A 26,979-nucleotide genomic window follows, 5' to 3' on the forward strand; every position below is an offset into this window, starting at 1 on the left:
ACGAACGGCCTTCAGAAACAAACTGAAAGCACGATGTGAAAAGCACGAAATGAAAAGCGCGAATCAACACTCACCAAACCTCTACTAACATGAAATTAGCAGGAGCCCAAAGGGTGGCGCCTGACAATTGAACTACCTCTTTATTGGCTCGTAGTTGGTCTAGTACATCACTATGTTTGTGTTTGTTGGCCGATAATTGTGTACCGTTTGTATGCAAGACAAATTCCCGGCACACGCAATTCAGACAAGAATACGATCATGTGTACAAGACTTTAATGGAAATGTGGAGAGTTTTGAAGAAGCAGAGTGCTACTGGAATGGGTCATGTTGGAGGCTCTGATATGTAAAAGCTTTTAGTTGATAGTATTTTAATCAGCACATAATTGATGATGGTGCCTAGGAAAAAGATGCAGAAAGAAGACCTAAAAAGGTCAGTTATAGAGTGGATATGTCACTAACTCAAAACTGGTACAATGCTTAACCTCTTGCCTACCAGGTCAATTCTGGCACTCCTCTCCTACATGTAAAAATCATTTTTTTTTTGCTAGAAAATTACATAGAGCCCCAAACATTATATATGTTTTGAGAATAAAATGGCAGCCATTGCAACTTTTTTTCTCACACGGTATTTGCGCAGCAAGTTTTCAAACGTGTTTTTTTGGGGGAAAAAACAGTTTTATGTATTAAAAAAGTCCATATAGCAATGTGATACAAAAATTGAAGGGGTATTATCGATCATGAAGGAAACTACACAGTATTGATAGGTATATGGAGAGATGAGTAGATGTACTTTATATAGATGCACAGCAAAATCCACTGTAGATATAAATTATCCAGTATCCGTCACCAGTCACTAAAGATAGTATTAATACAACAACGGGTCTAGACTTGATTGAGAAGCTCTTTAAGTGGGAACCCTTACCGGAGCAGATGGACCCCCCTTAAGAGCGGAGTCGTACACAGGCAGATTGAGCCCTCTGAGCCCTCCCTCAGCGTCTTCAGATAATCAGTGATGGTTACTTCAGTGAGGTGCGGAAAAAAGCCAAACAGATGGATACTCTATCCTGAAAGGTGATGCACTCAGGCTCAAAGCCACGAATGTAAAAAACAAAAAGGAACTCCAAACGTATAATAACATTTAAAAAGGAGCCTTTAATGCTAATAAACAAGCGGCTGTTTGTACTTGTCATATTGCGGACATTCTCCGCTTGTTTATTAGCATTAAAGACTCCTTTTTAAACCTTATTATATGATTGGATTTTCTTTTTGTTTTTTTACATGCTGGCTTTGAGCCTGAGTGCATCTCCTTTCAGGTTAAAGTATCCCATCTGTCTGGCTTTTTTCCGCACTTCACTGAAGTAACCTTCACTGATTGTCCGAAGACGCTGAGGGATCAGAGGCAATTGAAGATTCACCTGTCCCCGCAGAGGGCTGAATCTGCCTGCGTGTACGACTCCACTCTTGAGGGGGTCCATCTGCTCCGGTAAGGGTTCCCACTTACAGAGCTTCTCCTTCAAGTTAAGACCCGTTTCTGTATTAACACTATCTTTAGTGACTGGTGACTGATACCGGATTCATATCTACAGTGGATTTTGCTGTGCATATATATACATCTACTCATCTCTCCATATACCTATCAATACTGTGTATTTTGTTGTTTCCGTCACGATCGATAATACCCCTTCAATTTTTATATCACATTGCTATATGGACATTTATTTGAAGGATCACAATTGAACATTCATTATTTGTACCTTGTGTTATATAAAGGTGATTGTTCACTTTAGCGCAACTTATTTTATACTGTGTACCTTGCATCATAGGGATATTTGATGGTTTTTGTTGCAGCTCTGTATTGTGTTTTTCTAGCACCGTATTTAATTTGTTTTGTTTATTTGTGCATTAAAAAAAAAACAATAACGTTGGACGTTTTCTTCTGCATAATGTCTCCAATGTGAACGATGATGTTACGCAAAGTAAATAGATACCTAACATGTCGCGCTTCAAAATTGCACACACTCGTGGAATGGCGCCAGACTTCGGGACTTAAAAATCCCCATAGGCGATGCTTTAAATTTTTTTACAGGTTACGTGTTTTGACTTACAAAGAAGGTCTAGCGCTATAATTATTGCTCTTGCTCTAACATGGTGATACCTCACATGTGTGGTTTGAACGTCGTTTACACATGCGGGCGCGACTTATATATGTGTTTGCTTATGTGAGTGAGCATGCGGGGGCAGGGGCGCTTTAAAAAAAAAATGTATTATTGTTTATTTTTTTTTTGATCACTTTTATTCCTATTCCTATTCCCATTCTTTATTCCTATTACAAGGAATTTAAACATGCCTTGTAAAAGGTATAGTGTGTAAAAGGTTCTCTTTACAGTGAGATCTGGGGTCAATAAGTCCCCAGATCTCACCTCTAGGCTGATATGCCTAAAGCCAAAAAAAGAAAAAAAAGATCCTGGCTTCCCAGCGGAGGTGGTGACATTTTTTCAAATGCAGAGGCAGAGCGTGACGTCATAACATCGTGCCCAACCTCTGAACGATCATAGAGAGGTGACGTACAACACGTACGTTGGGACTATAAACTGGCCAGTAGCCAATAGCTGTGGTCTCTTAATTTATTCTGAGCATGCATGGCTCTTTGTCCGTCAGAATTGTCGTCGGATCAGATTTTGTTGTCGGAAAAATTAAGATCCTGCTCTCAAACTTTGTGTGTCGGAAATTCCGATGGAAAAAGTCAGATGGAGCCCACACACGATCTGACTTTCCGACAACACGATCCGATCGCACATTTTCCGTCGGAAAGTCTGACCTTGTGTACAAGGCATAAGAACAAACAAGCGGCTGAACAGCTGCTATGATTGTTCTTATGGTGAAGAGAATCGCCAGCTCTAAAAGAAGATATCTGAATGATGCCTGTAACTGCAGGCATCCAGATATCACCGCTCAAAGGCGACAAGGTCATATGATTTTGGGCGAGCAGGAAGCGGTTAAATAAAATTTACTGCTAAACTCTGAGCCAGTGTTTTTCAATTCCAGTCCTCAAGGCGCCCAACAGGTCATGTTTTCAGGATTTCCCTCTGATTAAAACGGCTGTGGTAATTACTAAGGCAGTGAAACTGTTCAAATCACCTGTGCAAAATAATGGACAGCCTGAAAGCATGACCTGTAGGGGCGCCTTGAGGATTGGAGTTGAGAAACACTGGTCTAAGCTGATATAAAAACACAAAATGAATGCAGCTCGGTATCCATTAATATGAGTGTGCGAAAATGAAGCAGCACAGAGAGTCAGTTATTTCATGTGCTGATAGAAGGACAAAGCAAAGTGACAGAGCAATGAGCTCATGGCTGCTCTGCTTCTCCTTCACTATCCAGTCACAGGCTGAGGCAGGTCCACGATGGCTTGGGCTCAGAGGAGGTGAGCCGAATAATGTTGACTATCAGACTGAGGACATCGTGTAGTGGAAAAAATATGGTGGGGGGCAGTATTGCTGCAAAAGCTGTTTTTTTTATTCTTTTATTAAGCTATTCAGTTTTATATTATTGTTGGCTAAGGCTTTGCTTTAAGAATGATGTGTCTGATACAGTGGCTCTGGTCACTTGTTCTGATGTCTTACAGCTGTACCAGGAAGTCAGACTAAGAAGAGAGAAAACTCTGAATGGTGATGATGGTGACATCGAGGAAAAAGTCCTTGCGTTCTCAATACCCTCGCAGACGGAACCGACCAAGCCGGTAAACTTTGAAAGACAAAGTCACCAAAACAACATGGTCAGCATTGGGCCGGAGAAAAACTGTAAACTATCAGTCAACAGCTGTCCGCGTTCAAATAAGGAGAATACAACTGAAACCAAAATATCTGATAAAAAGCTTGAGGTGCGCAAATCGGAATCAGAAAATTGGCTAGCCCAAAGGATGTCCAAAACGGAAAACGACACGTTGAATGATGTGAGTACTGGTTTGATTAGCTGCTCGGTCATGCCTGTGTATGGCAAATAGCAACTGCAGTTTGATTAAAATGTTTTGTTCACTTCAGGCTCTAAAAGAGATTGCCAGAGTCAGCGAGGAGCTATGTAAATACCAGGAAGAAATCCGAACAAGATCCAACTGCAAAAGGTATATATTTACTGCAAGCTGACAATCATGTATCTTTTACATTTAAACAGATTATGACTTATGTGGTTCAGCCTTGTGTTATTACAGACTGGCAGCTATCCAACAAATTGGATCACTGAAATGTTTACAGTACCAATCCCTTTGTCTAGTTTTATTAGTCTTCATTTTGTAACTGCAATGTACAAATCAGATGGTTATTAGACAAAATATTTGTTTAAAAAATACCAAACTTTGTGCATTAATAGTTTCTTGCTTTTAAATGGAAACCTGTCATATAGACCCTCTGACTTTAAAGGATAACTAAGCCTAAGAACAAAAATGTAATACAATGCAGTTTGCCAGTCCTTAGATGTGGTAGCTGCATTTGTTTTTTCAGACCCTAAAAACATTTCTGGCAAGTACAGAAAACATACACATATTGCTAAAAGTATTGGGACGCCTGCCTTACATGCACATGAACTTTAATGGCATCCCAGACTTAGTCTGTAGGGTTCAATATTGAGTTGGCTCACCCTTTGCAGCTATAACAGCTTCAACTCTTCTGGGAAGGCTTTCCACAAGGTTTAGGAGCGTGTCTATGGGAATGTTTGACCATTCTTCCAGAAGCGCATTTGTGAGGTCAGGCACTGATGTGGACGACTAGGCCTGACTCCGCTCTACTTCATCCCAAAGGTATGAGGTTAGGACTCTGTAGGCCAGTCAAGTTCCTTTACTCAAAACTCGCTCATCCATGTCTTTATGGACCTTGCTTTGTGCACTGGTCCAAATCATTTGGTGGAGAGGGATTATGGTATGGGGTTGTTTTTCAGGGGTTGGGCTTGGCCCTTTAGTTCCAGTAAAGGGAACTCTTAAAGCATCAGCATACCAAGACATTTTGGACATTTTCATGCTCCCAACTTTTTGGGAACAGTTTTCAGAAGGCCCCTTTCTGTTCCAACATGACTGCGCATCAATGCACAAACAAGGCCCGTAAAGACATGGATGAGTGAGTTTGGAGTAGAGAACTTGACTGGCCTGCACAGAGCCAAGATCTCAACCCAACAGAACACTTTTGGGATGAATTAGAGCGGAGACTGTGAGACAGTTCTTCTGATCCAACGTCAGTGTCTGACCTCACAAATGCACTTCTGGAAGAATGGTCAAACATTAACATAGACACACTCCTAAACCTTGTGGACAGCCTTTCCAGAAGAGTTAAAGATGTTATAGCTGCAATGGGTGAGCCAACTGAATATTGAGCCCATGTTCATGTGCGTGTAAAGGCAGACATCCCAATCAAGGCCAGTGCTAGACTATTTTGCGCCCTGGGCAAGACTGCCTACTTGCTACAAAAGCAGTCTTTTAATATAATAATAATATTATATTATATGTAATATTATATTTACTGATGATATATAATATTGGGGATCACACAAGACTGCTGCTTTTGTATGTATTATATTTTCCTGATGATATACACAGTCAGCACAGTATTATTCTGACAGAGTCGCGCTGGCCGATGAACTACTACACAAAGATCCATACATCCAGGCTGGCCGGCACCCTCCCGGCTAGGCTAGGCAGCAGTGCACCCCTAGGTGGCTGCCTAGTTTGCCTAGCGGGAGCGCTGGCCCTGGTCCCAATACTTATGGTAATATAGTGCGTATATACACCAGTAGATTACTGCACTGCAGGAAGTAGATTTCATCTAAGTCATACACAGAACTCCCCCTAAAACAGGGTAGACTTTTTATACCAAAAAATAATTGTATCGTTTTTTGGCATTGTTATTTGAATAAGCAACAGCTGGGAGCTGTTATTCATGTGTGCCCACTCAGTGCTGTCAGCTTTCCATATGTTTCTTTGGGGAGATCTAGATTCTTGGGACACCATCACAAGTATTGTTTTTTTTTTCTATGTGAATATATTAGCCTGTACTTGTAGAAGCAAGCACAAAGCTAAACCACACAAAGGAAGGGCTGTGCAAGCATTACAGTAATATAGCAATTAGAACGTGGGCACCAGTATAACATTTGAAAAAAAGAATTAAATTATTTGTTTAATTACTGATTATGTATGTGCTAACAGTAATCAAATATAATTTTGAACAAATAAAGGTGTAGCACATATTTGGTACTAGGCAATTAAATTATCAGCATTGCAAATAATAATGATTACCTATGTCGAATACGTTAAGCTTTTATAGGCTTTTGAACTTCTTTTTTTTTCACTGTGTAGCATTCAGTATTCATTGCTGTAAACTGTTATCTTCATGTGGACTGATTGCATAGGCAATTCCATGTGTCTATATTTAAAAAAACTTGGACATGCTGATTGGCGTCAAATAAAACAACAAGAGTGTGCACAAGCAAAAGGGACCATCCTAAGTAATCATGCTACATATCAAGCTAAACGGAAATCCCTGCCTTGTTTTTAAATGTAAGCATGTCAGAAAGTGGCAGGTGAACTTTAAACATACATAACACAGGAACAAGAAAAAACTATAGTGGGCTTACTTATAGCTTATGTTTTAAGAATGTAAAAAACTGAACTACTAAATTGGATGCTGATAGGCTGCACAACAGCCTGCATATACAGTATATCACAAAGGTGAGTACACCCCTCAAATTTTTGTAAATATTATATTATATTTTTATGTGACAACCCGAAAAAGTTACACTTTGCTGTAATGTAAAGTAGTGTACAGCTTGTATAACAATGTAAAATTGCTGTCCCCTCAAAATAACTCAACACACAGCCATTAATGTCTAAACTGCTGGCAACAAAAGTGAATATACCCCTAAGTGAAAATGTCCAAATTGGGCCCAATTAGCCATTTTCCCTCCCAGGTGTCATGTGACTCATTAGTGTTACAAGGTCTCAGGTGTAAATGGGGAGCAGGTGTGTTAAATTGGATGTTATGGCTCTCACTTTCTCATACTGGTCACAGGAAGTTCAGCATGGCACTTCATGGCAAAGATCTCTGAGGATCTGAAAAAATAACTGTTGCTCTACATAAAGATGGCCTAGGCTACAGGAAGATTGCCAAGACCCTAAAACTGAGCTGCAGCATGGTGGCCAAGACCATACAGCGGTTTAAAAGGACAGGTTCCACCCAGAACAGGCCTTGCCATGGTCAACCAAAGAAGTTGAGCGCACATGCTCAGCGTCATATTCAGAGGTTTTCTTTGGGAAATAGACGTATGAGTGCACGCTGCATCAAATTGGTCTGCATGGCTGTCATCCCAGAAGGAAGCCTCTTCTAAAGGTGATGCACAAGAAAGCCCGCAAACAGTTTGCTGAAGACAAGCAGACTAAGGACATGATTTACTGGAACCATGTCCTGTGGTCTGATGAGACCAAGACAAACTTATATGGTTCATATGGTGTCAAGCATATGTTGCGGCAACCAGGTGAGAAGTACAAAGACAAGTGTGTCTTCCGTACAGTTAAGCATGGTGGTGGGAGTGTCATGGTCTGGGGCTGCATGAGTGCTGCCAGCACTGGGAAGCTACAGTTCATTGAGCGAACCATGAATGCCAACATATACTTGACATACTGAAGCAGAGCATGATCCCCTCCCTTAGGAGACTGGGCCGCAGGGCAGTATTCCAACGTAATGACCCCAAACATACCTCCAAGACGACCACTGCCTTACTAAAGAAGCTGAGGGTAAAGGTGGTGGACTGGCCAGAAATATCTCCAGACCTAAACTCCATTGTACTCTATACTCAAACGGAAGGTTGAGATGCACAAGGTCTCTAACATCCACCAGCTTCATGATGTCCTCATGGAGGAGTGGAAGAGGACTCCGGTGGTAATCTGTGAAGCTCTGGTGAACACCATGCCCAAGAGGATTAAGGCAGTGCTGGAAAATACTGATGGCCACACAAAATATTGACACTTTGGACACAATTTGGACATTTTCACTTAGGGGTGTACTCACTTTTAGACATTAATGGCTGTGTTGAGTTATTTTGAGGGGATAGTACATTTACACTGTTATACAAATCTGTACATTAGTACTACTTTACATTGTAGCAAAGTGTCATTTCTTCAGTGTTGTCACATGGAAAGATATAATAAAATATTTACAAAATGTGAGGGGTGTACTCACTTCTGTGAGATACTATATGTTAGGCCGCGTACACACGGGCGGACTGTTCGCCCAACTTTGTCCGCTGAACAGTGTTTGGGCGGACAGTCCGCTCGTGTGTGGGCTTTCAGCGGACAGTTTCAGCGGACAGTTGGACGGACAAGGTTTTTCGGAATTTCCGAAAAACTGTCCGCTGAAACCTTGTTTGAGCGAACAGTCCGCCCGTGTGTAGGCTTGTTCGTCAAACAAAGTTGCGTGCATGCTCAGAAAGGATTTTCACGCCGAAAGCTATAATGCAGTGTATAGGACGTCGTATTTTTCGTCCCGTCGTACGTGCCGTTCACGTCATCGCGCACGGTTTCAGCAAACTGTTCGTCCGTCGTGTGTGGCCATGTCCGTCCATGCTAAGTTTGAGCGGACTGTTTGCCGAAACTGTTGGACGGACAAAGTTGGGCGAACAGTCCGCGCGTGTGTACGCGGCCTCAGAGCTACTTTTCTTTGCATCAGCAGTTTAGCATATAACAATTGAATTAAGATAGCAACATCTATAAGAAGTTTAAAGATTTTACTCAAACTCTCCAGCTTAGTTTTTCACAATAGTCAAAGTTACTACAAATTGAAATGATTGAAACAGTGCCATTCATGATATTTTCAAAGTCAGTTCACTGGTGTTCCAAGCTGATTGGTTATTGAAAATAATATATCTGCCAGTTATATTCTAAATGTACCTTGGGCAAATGTTGGTTTTAATTGTTGTCATGTGTAATATGACTACACAAATCCAAAACTGGTTTTCAGGCACTCGCAGGTCTTGCAGAGGAAGAAGATCAAAAATAGGACTGTTTGATCTTCCTCCTCTGCAAGACCCATGAGTGTCTCTAAACCAGTGTTGAATTTATATGCATTTCTTTGTGGGTGAGCACCTGGGCATTTACTTCAGAGTGAAAGGAAACCAGGAGAATACTGCATTATGGCCACTAGATTGAGCTAATGATTACAGTGAAAAAGTATATATTTCCTATGCTCATTGGCTCCATCTAGAGGCACTAATGCCCTGCTGCATCTGACTGCTAATTCCATGGGATTTGGAGTTTCCAGTCCCACTGGAAGAGAATTATTTAAAAGTTTCCCAGGGTTGGACTTTAATATGTAATTAATTTGAGGTGCTTTGTCTTCCTATTGTTTTAGTTCAAAACATTTTAACTAAACTAAAACAAATTTCAACTAATTGAGCTCTTTTAATGTTCAGAAAACAATGTTCATATGGAGGATATTTTATAAGGTAAAGCTAAACTCCGTAATTAGAGAAAATCTGCCATTGCAGTGGGGTCCGCCCCAAACTGCAAGGACTAAATGCTCATTTAGTGCAGGGATATGGTATAGTACTTACCGCATGCCTGGCTCCAGCAGGTTCCCGCAATCCAAATTTGTCAATCCTAGGCCACCACTTCCCTAAAGCACTGTCAGCTGCAATCACATGCTTGCCTCCTCCATATAAAACGCAGGGTTAATAGCTCAGCAATGTTTGTAATGCAGAGGGACCGCTCACAGTCTTGCCCACACACCAGAGTTTTGGGTAGAAATGAACAGAGCTGGAGCTTGCCTCACCACAAATGATAGGGTAACTACACCTTATCTCTTTACCCCTATACTAAACAATCATTGCACTTACTGTGGAGCACCCTGCACTGCAAGGGCAGATTTTTTTTGATTTTTTTTCCACTAATATTTTATTCAGTATAAAAAGGTAAACATACAGAACAAACATGAAGTCACATGTCAGCAGAAAAACAGGACAATAAAATAGTGCCATTTGAAGGATACAACAAAAAAGTGCAGCATGGAGGGCCATGGCCAGGAACAGACTGAAGACATTCAGAATTAGCGTCTGAGGGCAGAGGGTCACGTTCTCAATTTGCAACCCCCCCCCCCAAATCCCCCCCTTGATCGGATCAAAGTAAGGGAGGGCCTTATGATATCGTTCCTGGTCGGTAACTAGAATGTATTGTAACTTATTGTAGGATAGAGGTGTCAATCAGAGGTTAGGGTAAGGAAAGAGACAGGAATGTAGAGAGAGTGAGAAGAGAGTAGGGATCGTAAAGGGGGGGGGATCTGCCATACAAGGGGGAAGGGAAGGCCGGGAATAGGGATAAAGATAGAGGAGGAGGGGGGGCAAGCAAGGGGGATAAGGTATACGGGGGTATTTATTGGGTTGGTCAAGGTGGGTCCACAATCACACCCCACCCATCTGCTAAAGGTGATCTGCAGTTCGTCTAAGGATTCATAGAGAAACCCTATTGGGTATACTGATGATATTTATCAGTGGTTGTAAAATGGATCCAGCAGGCCCATTTAATTGGAAATTTGTGCATTCTATCTTGCGAGATATGGATCAGCTCTTCCATATGCTTTATTTTGGAAATTCTCGCAAACCATTCCCTGATCGCCGGAGTACAGGTGGAACACCAATGTTTGGGGATACAGAGTCTAGCAGCGTTCACCATATGCATGGCCAAGGATTTGTGATAGTCTTTTTTGGGTAGGGAGGTATGATGTAGGAGGAACTGGGCCGGGGTGAAGTCGAGAGTGACCATAGTGATGTGTGTGATGAGGTCATGGACCTCTCTCCAAAAAGGCTGCAGCTTCTCGCAAGTCCACCACACATGGAGCATGGTGCCCACCCCCATTCCACACCGCCAACAAGTAGTGGGAATGTCTGGGAAGAATTTGTGGAGGAGTGAGGGTCCTATGCAAGGGTAGATTTTATATAATTCCTGGAGTTCTGCTTTAAAAATACATTGCTAAGATGTGATGAACTACAGAAGCAAATGTGATTCATAATTAAACAAATATGTATATTTTCACAGTTTAGGGGAGATTAAAAAAAAAAACTGGAGACTGCAACATCTGGTGCAGCTGTGCATGGTAACCAAACTGCTTCTAACTTTGGCTTGTTCAATTAAGCTTTGAAATAAATAAAAAAATCTGGAAGCTGATTGATTTCTAAGCAGAGCTGCATCAGATTTTGCACTCTCCAGTTTTATTAAATCCCCCTATATGTCTTGTAGCATTACTTCTGCCACTGTGTATGTTCGCTTACATAAAATTCTATATTTTTTTAGGCTTATTGGATTTACTAAAGTTTTTAGTGCTGTTATGATATTCAAAAGTGTTGTCTTATCAAAAATCAAGCTGTATAGATTATCATGTTACAGTCCATTTTAACAAGTAAGATTTAAGTCCTGGAACACATATTCCTGTAAACATATCACAAGACTCGCAGATAAGGAACACTAGTACCGTTGAAGCATTATGATGTTTCCAAGCTGTTCAAAATATGTACTCAAGAAATGTATTTTGGATTAATAACAATAATCACATTTTTCCAGGAGGAAAATCTGTTTATACCCTTGCATTTCACTTTATGGAAAGGGCAGAATGTTGGCTTATAAGCAAAGTATTTTAAGAAAGAGGCCTTTGTGTCTTAGATAAAAATCATTTTAGTCATACAAAATAAATGGGGGTTTTTTGGCAGCAGTTGACAGATTTTCATAAAATTCATCTGGAGTTAAAAAAGAATATATATAATATAAAATGGCTGACCTCCACTTATTGATCGATTTTGTTTGTTTTGTTTTGTGTGCCACTTTTGATTAGCTTAAGCACCATGTCCATTATTTGGCACATACAAAGGCCCTTAAAGTGTTATTTATAACTCTGTGCAATATTCAGACTTTGATTGTTGTCATGAGAGAGATAGAAACAAAGCTATACTGTGTCTGTGAGAATACAGCCTAGCACTGGCACATATAAACAGATATGTATGTTGTCACATCAGCTCTGCCATGGCAACAGTCACATTTGAACATGTTCCCGATAGTGCATTTCACTGTTTAATAGCTTATAGAGACATAGGCAACTTAAAGTTAATCTGTGATCTGCTTAAGAAGGGGCACATGGCTTCTCTTAGTTTTTCTTTCTTAAAAAAAAAACAAAACTCAAACGTTGTAAAATAAGAAAAGCAGTGTAGAGCTGTCCCCCTTACCCCAAATCCACCATCCCTTCCCCCCACAGTAGCTCTTTTTCCCCACAAGATGTCCCCAGTGTATCGGTTTGAGCGCATATTGCAGGGCATCGTAACCCAGTCCCTTGAGGAGGCACTGCCAGGTCACCCTTCATCCACTATGTAGTGGTGCAAAGAGCAGTGCTCACTTCATCATGTCAGGACTGCTCTGGGCATCAGTAAGGACCTCCCAGCCAGAGAAGAGACAAAGAGAAGCCTTAGATATACTGGGGTTGGAGCATTGAGCTGAACTTTATGGAAATACAATATTCATTCTATATGACTAATATCTTATTATTATATTCATCAAGGAGGTTTGTTTAGGCTTTCATGATGCTTTTCTTTAAGCACATCTATCAAAAAAAAAAAAATGGCTCTTAGTAGACTATATGATAGCAGACATCCAAAGGTGCCTACTGATACCTCAGATTGGTCCTAAAGGTGTTTCTTTGTGCCTTATGTTCTCCAAACTTGCAGATTTCATTCTATGTAAATTACTCTAGCAGGTGTATTAACCCCTGATGCCCCCCATCTTCAGATAATGCTTAGAGTAACTTGACAGTAAGGCCATATCTGGAGATCATAATACTTTGTTAGGGCTAAGTAGAGCACCTCTTACCAGAGACGTACAGTCAAAAACATCTATCGAAGTGAAATGCTTTGGATTACATGGAGTGTTTCAGGGGCAGTGGAATGGATTAAGGAAAGCTGGGAAATGTTTGGGTGGCCATAGACCATGAACACGACATCACATCAATTTGTTACTGTAAATATATTTTGTTTTGTATAAATGTAGTTTAATAGAAATCAGAAGGCAAAAAAGAGTATAAAACCCCGTGTAGATAGACACCAAAACAGAGTGTGTTCATTTGAGGCATTTTTGTTGCTTTTAGTAATGTAGGCTATGTTCTTTTATTAAATACAGTATATGCGGGTAAGCACTGACCCTTGATATATATTCCATAATTGGTTCCATCCAAATTGACTAACTAGTCAGCCCCGATTTAACCCTGACAGGTTTTTTTTGCCATATGTGTCTCATTGGAAAGATCCCTTTCACTTCCTGTCCCATAGTCAAAACAGGAAGTGAGAGAAAATTCATGTAAGTTAGAAAAATTACTGGGTTTCCCCAGAGTAACTAGACCTTGTGTCCCTATTAAAAAATGTACTTTCAATTACTGTTCTGAAGACAACCCAAAATATTGGATTTTCCTCCAATTTCATTTTCAATGATAACAGTAAATAGGACAAATAGAGAGGTTAAACCTCCTTAATGGGGACAGCAATAATGTTGTTTTCCGTCGGAATGTCCGACCGCGTGTACAAGGGCTATCAGGGACACAAGCATCAGGTCTGCTATTACTGCAGAACGAGGCACAAAACGCGCCCCTATTTTTACTGGCAAAAAAGTGTGTACAGTATGTTATTTAACTAATTGCAGCCAACTAACATACTGTACTATGACATATATTTTATTTTTATTCTGGGTTTTGTTGTATTTCCTAATTTATAAAACTGAAATGATGATTTTTGTAAGAGTTTGTTAAAAGTGATATATTATGTTAATGGCATTTATGTATTTTCCTGTGTCCAGGACTGTGGCAGATCCAGATGATGAGGATTCCAAGAAAAAACTGAACATGAAAACAGACCGGAATCCTGCTCATTTTTCAAAATATTCTAGAATTAAGCAAAAGGACAATTCAAGCAGCAATACATCAATACAAGCAAAGCCATCCAGCTTGACTCAGAATTCCAAGATAGGTGTTCATCCCTTAGAAGATCAAGATAGCAATTTATCATCCTGGAATTTCTCACTAGATTTATCAAGCTCTATATTTCCTGATATCAATAAGAAATCATCCATTAATATGAATCCATGTCGTATGGCAAGTAAGAATCAGATTTCAGACTTTAGCCTGGACAGATATAATGATGGGCTATGTCACGTTCAGTGGTTGTGTGACATTGGAGGACTTGAAGATGTGAGCCTGACAGAAACTTTGTTTAACAGCTTAACAGATGTCAGCAGCTTAACTCCAGAAAGGAACAAACAAAATGCTTCAGTGTCAAAAAATGGGCATTTACATTCAATTGATTTATACCCCGATATGATGATGCTAGAACATTCCACAACAGGCTCTGGATATAATTATGCTAACACAATAAAGAATGGAAAATTAGCAGCCAAGATTGATGAATTTAACAGGATTGTATTTAAGACAGGCAAGGGAAATTCGGTTTCTGATGAATCGTTAGATGTGGAACAGCCTGTGGAAAAACAGCCATCCAGTTTACCAAAGGGTGAATGCCCAACCACTGAGAAAGCCATTATCCAGCCCAATAAAGTACCTGACACCAGTGAACAGGTTTGTTTGAACAACAGCCTTTGTAAGCCTGTTAAACCTGTGAAACCCAACACTCCAAGCCAGACAGCTGGTCCACAAAATATAAGTAGCTACCAAAATGTCCTACAAGAACACAACTGGAAAAGAATCAACTTGTCAGGACGACCTCGGTCAGCTGATTCTAGATCTAACTATGGGGTTGTTGAAAAGCTTTTAAAAAGCTACGAGACCAAAACTGCTGCTTCCTTTTGTAGTTCTAAGCAGTCACAGAGCAAACTGACACACTCAGACTTTCTGTTGACTGATAACAATTCTGAAACTTTGAGCCAATGCTTAGAAATGCTTCATCTCGAACAAACAGCAAAAGTTTTTCAGAATGACATCCACTGGCAGCCACAACAGGATACAGTGAGCCTCCAGCTACCAGGGGTAAAAATATAACTCTTATGCCTATGTTTACTGTTGTGTTATGCATGTGACATAATGTCCAAGATACAAGATATTCATGGTAAAAGGTTTTATGTCAGAACAAATTATTTTCCATCCCACACCGATGCATACCAGAGCTATTTTTAATGGAAAGCAATTCTAAACCTAAATATTTTACAGTTAAAATCATGGCATAGGTTTACCCTGGTTTCAAGTTAGCATTTGAATTCAGTTCTTACATGTTTGTTTCATGATTGTAAGGTATTTCAATATAATCACTTTTCCTACATTTTATTTGCATGAAGCATGTTATACGCCAAGGCCTACCATAGGATCCTCTATTATATTTAAAGTGGAAATAAGCACCCATTCACACAAGCAATTTTTATTTTTTTTCCCCTATGCCTGACTACCAGAATCCCACTCTTTAGAATTGTCTCTGTTCACACTTGTGTGCTGAGTTTCCCTACGCTATGCATTCTACAATCAAAAAAGTACATGAGCATTTTCTGAGCGTATTCAGGTGTTCTCCAAAAACTTTGGTAGTAACACCTGTAAATACACCAAATACACATTTGTGAACATTTTTGTGTTCATTTTCACCCATAAAGAATTCCTCTCCTCCTGTAGAACTGCGCTCTTCTCCTTGCCCAGCCCAGTAAACAAACTCCAGAAGCTTGATACACATGCAAGAAAGTGTGTCTTAGCCCCCGTACACACGGTCAGAGAATCCGTCGGAATGTGTCCTATCGGATCGTGTTGTCGGATAATCCGACTGTGTGTGGTATGCATCGGACTGATTCCATCGGAATATCCGTCGGACCAAGTTTTCCAACATGTTGGAAATATTTTCCGACCAACTGGTCCGATAGGACATACTCCGATCATGTGTAGAGAATTTCGATCGGACAAAGTGCCACGCATGCTCAGATCAAATTTCTACATCAAAGCTATTGGCTACTAGCCTGAACGTAGTCCCATCGTAACGAAATTACGTCATCACGTTCTGAAAGATCGGATTTTTCGACAACTTTGTCCGACCGTGTGTATGCAACAGTTTCGGACAAGATCCGACGGACAAAATCCGACGGATTTGGTTGTCGAAATGTCCGACCATGTGTACAAGGGCTAAAACACCACAACAAAAGAACAATTGGGTCCCAGAGTAACTTTTTACTATAATGTGCTAATATGCACAGCATATTAGCAAGTTATAACAGACTTACCTTGCAATCTCCTTCAACAGTGTGATGTTAGTGCTTCCCTCCATCGCCAGCGTTTCCATCTTCTCCCAGTTTTCCCCTGGGTTTGGTATCTTCTGCCTCTTGATTGGCTGGACAGAGATGACTTAAAGCGGACTTAAAGAGGATGTAAACCCAGCCATAAAACAGTTTCATTTCCAGCACATGCCGGAAATGTAACATTCCCTTGCTCTCAGCCAAACCGTCAAACCATCCAATGGTTGGTGTCATAACTGATCACATGTGCAGCATTGTGGCAGTTGTAGATTAAACAGAGGCAAAGATGGCAGCTTCCTTGGCTGAAAATGATACAGGGTTTACTTACACTTTAACTTCAATGCATGCGCATCTGAGTTAAGTCACCTTGGCACAGAGTCATACATTGACTGTACACTTGCACATCAAGTGCATGTTATGATAAAATACTTTGTGTTACCCCCTACTTCCCGACTTGTAAAACCTTTGCTGCAAGCACATGAATTCCACACAGCCAAGCATAGCAGTAAAAACCCAACAAGAGTTTTAACCCTTCCCTACTGTATCCAAAAAAAATTGTCTTGACATATTTCTAACCTGACAGTTTTCCCCATATTTCCATCCTCACAATTTTTCTTTAAAGGAGATTTTCAAGAAATCTGAAACAATTTGAATGCATCTATGTATTAACACAGAATGATCCCCATCTCCTTCAGTTCCTGGCTTTCACCTAATCTTCAAGCTTTACTTTCCAGAACTCACAGTGCTGTCTGCTAGGAAAATGTGGCAATGAGATGCAACTAAACAAATCTATATGAGAGCCATATTCTCACAATTAGACTTCAGTCAGCAAAATTATTGCAAACATGAGGGGGTTTGTTATTTCTATTATTATTATTATTATTCAGGATTTATATAGCGCCAGCAATTTACGCAGCGCTTTACAATATAAAAACAATTACAATACAATAAAACAAGAGGATTAAGAGGGCCCTGCTCAGAAGAGCTTACAATCTAATAGGGTTGGGGCAGGTGGTACAAAAGGTTATAACTGTCGGGAATGAGCTGATGGAAGTGGTAGGAGATTAGTTGGAGATGTGATAGGCTTCTCTGAATAGATGAGTTTTTAGGGATCGCCTGAAGGTAGCAAGAGTAGGGGATAGCCGAACCAGTGGAGGGAGCGAGTTCCAGAGGATTGGAGAGGCTCTGGAGAAATCCTGGAGATGAGCATGGGAGGAGGAGACGAGAGAGCTTGAGAGTAGGAGGTCTTGAGAAGAACGGGGGGGGGGGGGCGATTTGGGTGATATTTAGAGACAAGATTGGTGATGTAGCTCGGTGCAGAGTTGTGAATGGCTTTGTATGTTGTGGTTAGTATTTTGAATTTAATTCGCTGGGTGATTGGGAGCCAGTGTAGGGATTGGAGAAGAGGGTTGGCAGACACTGAGCGGTTGGTAAGGTGGATAAGTCTGGCAGCAGCATTCCTCTTCAGTCTATCATGTCTTTCTAGGGATGAGTTATGGGTTTGAACCGATCCGAAGGATTTGAAGTTCATAGTACTGGTAAATATAACAAATTTTAATGGACCCCTAATGTCCTGCCTGACCTTTCAACCGTGGTCAGCACTGCAGGATTAGAATGACCAATAATGGGGGCTTTGGTATGTGTCAGCTCCCTGACTATAAAGAGTGGATTCCCAGCAGCCATTTTTCAATGTGTGTTGGAGTAGTTAAGGGAGATTTGACAGTCTATGTAGGGATATTGAATTGCTCTACAGTTATATTGTGTTAATTTACCATGGATTTCAATGTGGTGAGACAGTAGGAAGGTTCTCTTCCTCTTGCTGCTGTACCTCCAGTGCCTGGTCTATCAGTCCACAAAGTTTGTGCTTTGTCTACTGCCTCTATTCCCATGAAGCAGAGGCAGCAGGAGAGGCAAGTGGGAGCTTTCACCCCTCACAAAACCTGAGTATTGTTTGTGGATATGGAGCTTGTAGAGTACAGTTTTATCTTCAACTATACCGAGGACTTTGGGTTCTCGAGGCCCAAAGGATTCAGGTCATCAAAGAGAGGGACCGCTTTTGTGTAGCTGCCCTATAAGATCCCTGATACAATGGTTAAATGATTCACCTGCTGCTACCATCCCAGAGGGAGCCCAGGATAAAGCACTCTGAGAGAGTTCTGCATAAGAAGCTCATCGCTTAATTTCCTGATGGTGGGAGGATCGCCTCTGATGACCAACATGCATCCAGTCCTCTACACACTGAAAGTGACACTTTTCAGAGTTCTTTTTTTTTTTTAAACCACAGTGGCAGGACCCAGCAATTGCAGGCAGTGCCTGAGCAACATAATTGCTGAATACATTGGATTCAGAGCTGATGTGTAATCTCTGGTGCTAGAGCTTATGGCTTATCCAGCAGCCGGTGTGCTATCTGAGACAACCATCAGTAGAGCAGGAGGTTTTGTCAGAGGAGGAGAAAATGTCTCCAGATATTGTGTGGCACCACCCAATGTTTCTGGTCCCAATGACACTTAAAAGTTTAGTCTATAGCATCAGCAGCAGGGTTTTTGTAGTCGGTGGTAAAACATAACTGGTTCATTTTAAGTGAACTGGTCCACACTGTTTCTGCAGCTGGACCTCAGCTACAAAATGTATTTTATATGCCGCAAGATAAATCTTTGTTGCCGCCTATTCCAGTACTCAAATGCTGTAAACCTGCCGCACAGTGTTTCGGCAGCTGGATTTTAGCTGCACAATTTCCAATGTTAGTTGCAAGGTAAATCTTGTGTTTTGCCTCAAAGTTTGCAGCCTCTCCCGGTGCTCAGTTCCTGGTTTGTCTCTCAACTAACATACTTTAATTTATTTTTCAGGATAAACCATGCCTCTGCCCTGTTAAATTTTGTATTGCTAACATACTGCCCAGCCACAGTACAATATATCTGTTGTCTCTCAGATAATAATTTTTATTTAAAGATAAAACCTGCCTCTTCTCTGGCTCTTTAACTCCTTGGCACTGACAATGCTCAAATATGCAACATCTCGGCAGGTGGGCCTTGGCGCTGAGTAGCCGCATATTTGCATACAAATTATCTGACACAGGTGTGCCGAGAGTGTGTGTCTTGTGCACTCAAGGCTCAGTTACCAGCAGCCAACGGAAAGCTCCCGCGATCGGTAGCTTTCCGATCATGTGATCACCATGACAGCCAATCACGGTGGTCACGTGATCATAAACCACGCCTTCCAGCATCTGAAACCTCTTAAAGGTATGGGAGGTGGGGCTCAAAAGGGTTATATTAGACTTAAACAAGCTGCTAACATACTGTCTAATCACTGAAGTCACTAGTCACTGAAGGTGACCATCTAGATCACACTATTCTGTAACATTATACACAGCTTAAAGGCATCTCCCATGCATATAATGTAAAGAATAGATTTTTTTTTTTTTTGTTTTTGTTTTTGTACCCTCTACAGCACATTACTCTCTTCCCACTGTAGGGTATTTTTTTTTTATTGCTTTGCTAAATGTCTCCCACCCCCTTGGGATGAGTTACCAGGCATCCTTACTATATAGACATGTAAATCTAGTAACCAGGTACGCTTCCTGAAGACGTGATACGAAACGTACATTGAGGCGTACCTGGTTATGCAATCCTTCCACAAACTTCCGATCCCTCTGGTTGTCCGTGGCTGACGGTGGAACGCACGCCAGACTCTGCACCACACACGGAGCTTCCTGACTCGGAGACACGCTACACAGCCTCAGTGCCGAGCCGTGGCACCTTTTAAAGTAGGGAGCCATTTGGCTTTTGTTTTTTAACAATAATTTTAATAAACGATTACACTATATTTGGCCTTTTTGTATCCTTCACATATATTACTTGGCCAAACATCTCTGAGAGAACCAAGGTTTCCCTAAGGGCATCCCACACAACCCTCATGGTATTGCAGCAAGAATCATCTTGCAAAGGGTCATATTGACATTATTTTGGGAACAAAAAGGTTAACAACATCTGGTAAGGAGATATCTATCTATGGAGCACTTTGGGTGTACAACACATCGGTGAAGGTGGTCTACTTTTAAAGGAAAAATTGGTCGGCATTCACTCACTGGATTGGACACTCTATTTTAATTTCACTATATCTTTTATTTTTTACTATTTATATAATTCTTTCCAATTCATCACTTTCAGCATAAGTTGTGATTGTATTGGTGGACTACATTTACCAGCATATATTGCGAATATATTGTTGGACTTTATATTTATTATTTATATATATATATATTGTTTAGCATATGGTGTGCACACTACTGTCACGTATTGTTCCACATGGTTGATATAGGTCTATATTGTTTACACATAGGACACCAACCTATGTGCAAAAAAATGTGCATAGGGTTTTTTTAAACACAGGTGTAATATCAGTGTCCTAGCACTAGTCACATAATAAGGTTGATTCGCATTCAGTTGTATGACACGTTAGTTAATTTATTGGTCAGTAATTTACAAATTATTATATAGCGCCTCCTGTAACATTCTTTTTTCAAATGTCTCCCATTGTAGTGTTCGCAGCTCTCAGTTCTCCGTGCCCTTTTTTGAAAATATGTTTTCTATGAGCCCAAAAACTTGTCACAATTTAGCAACAGGATTCCCCCCCATATAGACTTCAATACTATTTAAAACTATTCCCTGCAAAGTTCCCTATCGCTAAATTTCAAATTGAGCCTTCAGCGAATCAAAACCAGGCAGATTACATAGTAAGGTTGAATAAAGACACCAGTCCATCCTGAGTGAGTGTCTACAATTGTCCCTATCCTTGTACATTGCACACTCAGATCGGTTCCTACCCTCAAGGAGCCCACAATCCAAGGTCCCCGTTCATATATTAGGGCCAATTTTTTTTTGGGCAGAAGCCAATTAACCTACCTGCATGTCTTTGGAGTGTGGGAGGAAACCAGAGTAAACTCACGTAGGCACAGGGAGAACATGTAAACTCCAGGTTGGTAGTGTTGTGGTTGGAATCCGAACCAGTGACCCTTTTTACTGCTAGGTGAGAGTGCTAACCACCACACCACTGTGCCACCCTGTGGTCTTTTACCAAAAGAAAAAAACTAGAAAGCACGTTACTTGTACCAGGGTGACACATCTATTAAAATTCCAATATATCATTACCAACATTGTTAAAAAATTAACAATAAAAAAATATAATTGATCTTGTTTACATAGAGCTTTGATGGAGGTGAGGCCTCCTCTGTGTTAGGTAAGTGATCAAAGGCTTTTAAAGTATGTCCATTTTTCTTTCCATGCTTTTTGTAACAATACTGGTTAGGAATTACATACAAAGTAACCAAGAAAAATATATATGATAGGAACGCTGTCTGCTGAGAATAGCTGAGGATTTAATTAAAAACAACCTAGAAGTTCAACTTTAGCCAAAACATTTTTTTTTTCGGGAAGGGTACAACCTTTTGGGATATTCTTCTGTGACTAGTGAGGTAATAATCTCCCCACTTCCTGTCCATTTGACAAATGACAGACAGAATAGGATGTGATATTTTGGAATTTTATTGCTGTCTATGTCACCATAAAAAAGAGATTTTCACCAATTTTTATGTCCAGGTGATGAATGCCAGAACAGAAGAGAAAAAAAAAAAGTCTCTTCTATGACAATATACATGTATAACCCTTCTTTGCTCTATACTAAACAAAAAAAAAACATAAAATTGTCTGGGCTTTAAAGTGACTGTAAAGGCAGAAAGTTTATTTTTTATTTTAATGCATTCTATGCACTAAGATAAAAGACCTTCAGTGTGCAGCAGCCCCCCTAATACTTACCTGAGCCCATCTCTATCCAGCGATGTCACAGGAGAGACTCGGCTGCCTCATTGGCTGAGACAGCAGCGGAGCACCATTGGCTCCCACTGCTGTTAATCAAAGTCAGTGAGCCAATGAGGAGAGAGGGGGAGTGGCCTAGCAGTGGCTCCATGTCTGAATGGACACATGGAGATGCGGCTTGGCTCGGGTGGCCCCATAGCCATCTGCTTGCTGTAGGGGCACTCGTCAGAAGAGAGGGGCCAGGAACTCTAAAGAGGGACCTGAGAAGAGGAGGATCATGGCTGCTGTGTGCAAAATCATTTCCCAGAGCAAGTAAGTATAGCATGTTTGTTTTTTAAAAGCAAAAAAAAAAACAAGACTTTAATATCACTTTAAGGACTAGAGCTTCTATGAGTACATTTTGTTCTGTGATCATATGCACAACTGATTAATATTTGCTATTTTATTTAATGAAATATTGCTATTGGTAAAGGTAGAACTGGTTAGCAGCTTTGCTCAGTGAATAAAAAATACCTTTGCCTTGCAGACTGTTAGTCAATACAGTAATACATAGTCATAATATTACTATCAGGCAAATTCCAGGGGCCATATAAACATAGGATGAGGAAAAAAGATGAAGATAATCTTGTATATATTTTGCATTGAGATTTTAAGAGATTGAAAGTAGCTGGTATTTATTGATAAGAAATAAGACTGGAAGCTTAAATATTATCACAGTTACAAGATATATGTAGGACTAAATACCACAGAGGAAAATGCTTGAACAACTATATATTTATTAACCACTTCAGCCCTGGATTAACCCCCTTCCTGACCAGAGCACTTTTTGCAATTCGGCACTGCATCGCTTTAACTGACAATTGCGCGGTCGTGCGACGTTGTACCCAAACAAAGTTGCCGTCCTTTTTTTCCCACAAATAGAGCTTTCTTTTGGTGGTATTTGATTGCCTCTGTAGTTTTTATTTTTTACACTATAAACAAATAAACAGCGACAATTTTGAAAAAAAAGCTATATTTTTTACTTTTTGTTGTAATAAATATCCCCCAAAAATATATAAAAAAAATGTTTTTCCTCAGTTTAAGCCGATTTGTATTCTTCTACATATTTTTGGTAAAAAAATAATCGCAATAAGCGCATATTGATTGGTTTGCGCAAAATTTATAGCGTCTACAAAATAGGGTATAGATTTATGGCATTTTTATTATAAATAGTTCTTTATTAGTAATGACAGCGATCTGCAATTTTTATTGGAACTGCAACATTATGGCAGACAGATCGGACACTTTTGACACTATTTTTGATCGGTGCTATAAAAATGCATTGATTACTGTGTAAATGACACTGGCAATGAATGGGTTAACCACAAGGGAGCGATGTAGGGGTTAAGTGTGTCTTAGGGAGTGATTCTAACTGTTGGGGGAAGGGGCTACAACACACATGACAGTGATCACTGCTCTCGATGACAGAGAGCAGTGATCTCTGTCCTGTCACTAGGCAGAACGGGGAAATACTTTGTTTACACCTCTCTGTGACACGATCACGTGCACTTAGTGGACATCAAGTCTGCGGGACCCTCTGGGTCACTGAGAACGCGGTGGATGGTGGCACACCCACAGCATTGCTTTTTAAAGGACACGTACCTGTATGCCCTTTTGCCCACTGCCAATGTATATCAGCGTCCACTGGTCGGGAAGCAGTTAATTAAAGTATTATATTTCTAATGTTTTGAATAATTTTCTATTAATTTTATAAAATAATACTAAATTATTTCTGTTTGGAACCATTTTGAATAATCTACAGTGTTTGGGTATAGGGAAACTTTTGACCATGCTAAACTAAGTGCTGTGTTGCTGGTTTGTGATTTTAGCAGAAGATGCCAAATTCATTTTGTTTAAATAACAATTTGTACTTTTCCTAGCAACCTTGACTCCTAAAAATGCCAATATGATGTGTTAAACTTTTCTAAAGGGAAGTCCTATAATGCTGCCTGCAGCCTACTGACACTGAGACATCCCATGGTACTTGGTGGATGGATTTCTTGTTCAGAGCAAATCAACTGTCTCCAAAACAGCTTGTTTACATCAAAGATACAGTGCCTTGAAAAAGTAGTTCCAACCAAAAACATGAATGTATTTTATTGGGATTTTATATGATAAACCAACACAAAGTGGCACATAATTGTGAAGTGGAAGGAGAATGATAAATGGGTTTTCAATTTTTTTTACAAATGAATATCTGAAAAGTGTTTTGTGCATTTGTATATAGCTCCCTTCACTCTGATACCCCTAACTAAAATCTAGTGGAACCAATAGCCTTCAGAAGTCACCTAATTAGTAAATAGAGTCCACCTGTGTTTAATTTAATCTCAGTATAAATACAGCTGTTCTGTGAAGCTCTCAGAGGTTTGTTAGAGAACCTTAGTGAACAAAGAACATCATGAAGGCCAAGGAACACACCAGACAGGTCTGGGATAAAGTTGTGGAGAAGTTTAAAGCAGGGTTAGGTTAAAAAAAATCTCCCTAGCTTTAAAGTGAGAGCTTTTTAAATTAAGGCTTGTACAGTATAGGATGTCATGTCACCGGTGCCGTCTTGCCACAAAGAGTTAATCCAGCTCTGAGCAGTACTCTTATCTTTTTTCAGTGAGATAAAAACGGACAGACAGAGAAATAGATGTCCCTTTCTCCCCCTTGCTGTGAGTAACAGGTAATTTACATATCTCATGCACAAGTGTGACAGAGGCATTCTGTGTACTTTCCATCCCCCCTCCTTTCTACTGTATGTTAGTGACCTTGGGACGTAATCCACAAGACCAGCAGAAGTTCAGTGTAAGAAATACACAGGAGAAAATGCATGTTGACAAGGGGAGTGTAGTGGTGGGTGGGTAGTCTACTGATATCACAACTCCATCCACAGAGCTCCAGACAACAGACCTGCCCACAGAATCTGCAGTTTGTTGGGTCTCATAACAGACAGAGGGAAGACATTAGACAGGTAAGGATACATGCAGGAGGCATGTTTATCCTTATAGATAACCATTCTGGCGGTAGTTTATAAAGGATGAGCGTGGGTTTACATCCACTTTAAACATCTCACGGAGCACTGTTCAGTCCATCATCCAAAAATGCAAAGAGTATGGCACAACTGCAAACCTACCAAGACATGGCCGTCCACCACGTAACGGGCAGGGCAAGGAGAGCATTAATCAGACAAGCAGCCAAGAAGCCCATGGTAACTCTGGAGGAGCTGCAGAGATCCACAGCTCAGGGGGGAGAATCTGTTCATAGGACAACTATTAGTTGTGCACTCCACAAATCTGGCCTTTATGCAAGAGTGGCAAGAAGAAAGCCATTGTTGAAAGAAAGCCATAAGCAGTCCCATTTACAGTTTGCGAGAAGCTATGTGGGGTACAAACATGTGGAAGAAGGTGCTCTGGTCACATGAGACCAAAATTTAACTTGGTGGCCTAAAAGCAAAATGCTATGTGTGGCGCAAAACTAACACTGCACATCACCCTCAACACACCATCCCCACCGTGAAACATGGTGGTGGCCACATCATATTGTGGGGATGCTTTTCTTCAGCAGGGACAGAGAAGCTGGTCATAGTTCATGGGAAGCTAGATGGAGCCAAATACAGGGCAAACCTGTTAGAGTCTGCAAAAAACCCGAGACTGGGGCAGAGGTTCACCTTCCAGCAGGACAAAGACCCTAAACATACAGCCAGAGCTACAATGGAATGGTTTAGATCAAAGCATATTCATGTGTTAGAATAGCCTGGTCAAAGTCCGGACCTAAATCCAATTAAGAATCTGTGGCAAGACTTGAAAATTGTTGTTCACAGACATTCTCCATGCAATCTGACAGAGCTTGAGCTATTTTGCAAAGGAGAATGGGCAAAGATGTGCAAAGCTATAACTGCAGCAAAGGTGGTTCTACAAAGTATTAACTCAGGGGGGCTGAATATAAATGCACACCACACTTTTCACATATTTATTTGTCAATAAATTTGAAAACCATGTATCATTTTCCTTACACTTCATAATTATGATCCACTTTGTGTTGGTCTATCATATAAAATGTCAATAAAATAAATGTAAGTTTTTGGTTGTAAGATGACAAAATGTAGACAATTTTAAGAGGTATGAATATTTTTTCAAGGCACTGTAGATGTAAGCACAGGGTCAAGCCATAGTTTATGTTTAGTAAAGGTAACCTATTAAAAGTTACGAAGAAGGCACATCGCTACCATACACTGATGTGCATGAAATACAGATATATGTATCCAGCACATGTAAACACTAACACCCATACACACTATCAGATTTTCTGCTGATTTTTTTCCTTCAGATTTACAAAAACCATATAATATGAGGTCAAACCTTAGGAATTTCAATGTGTATGCAATCTGGCAGGCCCTTGTACTACACGGTTTTGATAAATCTGAAGACAAAAATCAGCAGAAAATCTGATAGTGTGTATGGGGCTTAAGCCTCACCTGGGACCGACTCCTTTGATGCATCTTTATGACTAGGTCCATATTTGGATGAAATGCATTAGCAGAGGAGGTCCCTGGCAGGGCTTTGTGTTTCATTTGTCCAGAACAATGATGTTTTACTCACTCCGAATACCATGGAGTGCAACTGTTTTTCTTTGTTAATGAATGTTCCTTTAGGGGCTGGAATGAGCTCTGGTTTGGTGTAAGCACCCTTTGAACCAAGGAGTTAAGCCAGTCTAGGGCTTGGGAGATATTTTGGCCAAAAATAGAGAAACAGTCTGATTTTTTTGTTTGACAAAGACAATCATTATTGTATTCATTTGGCTTTACTTTGTATAAAGTTATATCTTGCAGGTGTGTCTTGATTATTCTCTTCAATTTACTTATTTTTTCTGTGTTCT

The 26,979-nt window shown here is 40.4% G+C and overlaps 1 protein-coding gene across 2 annotated transcripts in view; it reads left to right on the top strand.

The window, feature by feature from the left end:
- The window catches only part of KIAA0408 (KIAA0408 ortholog), a 74,825-nt gene that overhangs the window by 41,908 nt on the left and 5,938 nt on the right, over positions 1-26,979 (top strand). For both annotated transcript variants that reach the window (XM_077486928.1, XM_077486929.1), the window contains exons 4-6: positions 3,626-3,952; positions 4,041-4,120; positions 13,853-15,035. In XM_077486928.1, coding sequence (XP_077343054.1) covers positions 3,626-3,952; positions 4,041-4,120; positions 13,853-15,035 — 1,590 coding nt within the window. The remainder of the gene's footprint in view (positions 1-3,625; positions 3,953-4,040; positions 4,121-13,852; positions 15,036-26,979) is intronic.

This window comes from Lithobates pipiens, unplaced genomic scaffold (genome assembly GCF_037356315.1).
Source record: "Lithobates pipiens isolate NorthernLeopardFrog02 unplaced genomic scaffold, aLitPip1_a1.2 Scaffold_18, whole genome shotgun sequence".
In the NCBI taxonomy this organism is placed as follows: Eukaryota; Metazoa; Chordata; class Amphibia; order Anura; family Ranidae; genus Lithobates; species Lithobates pipiens.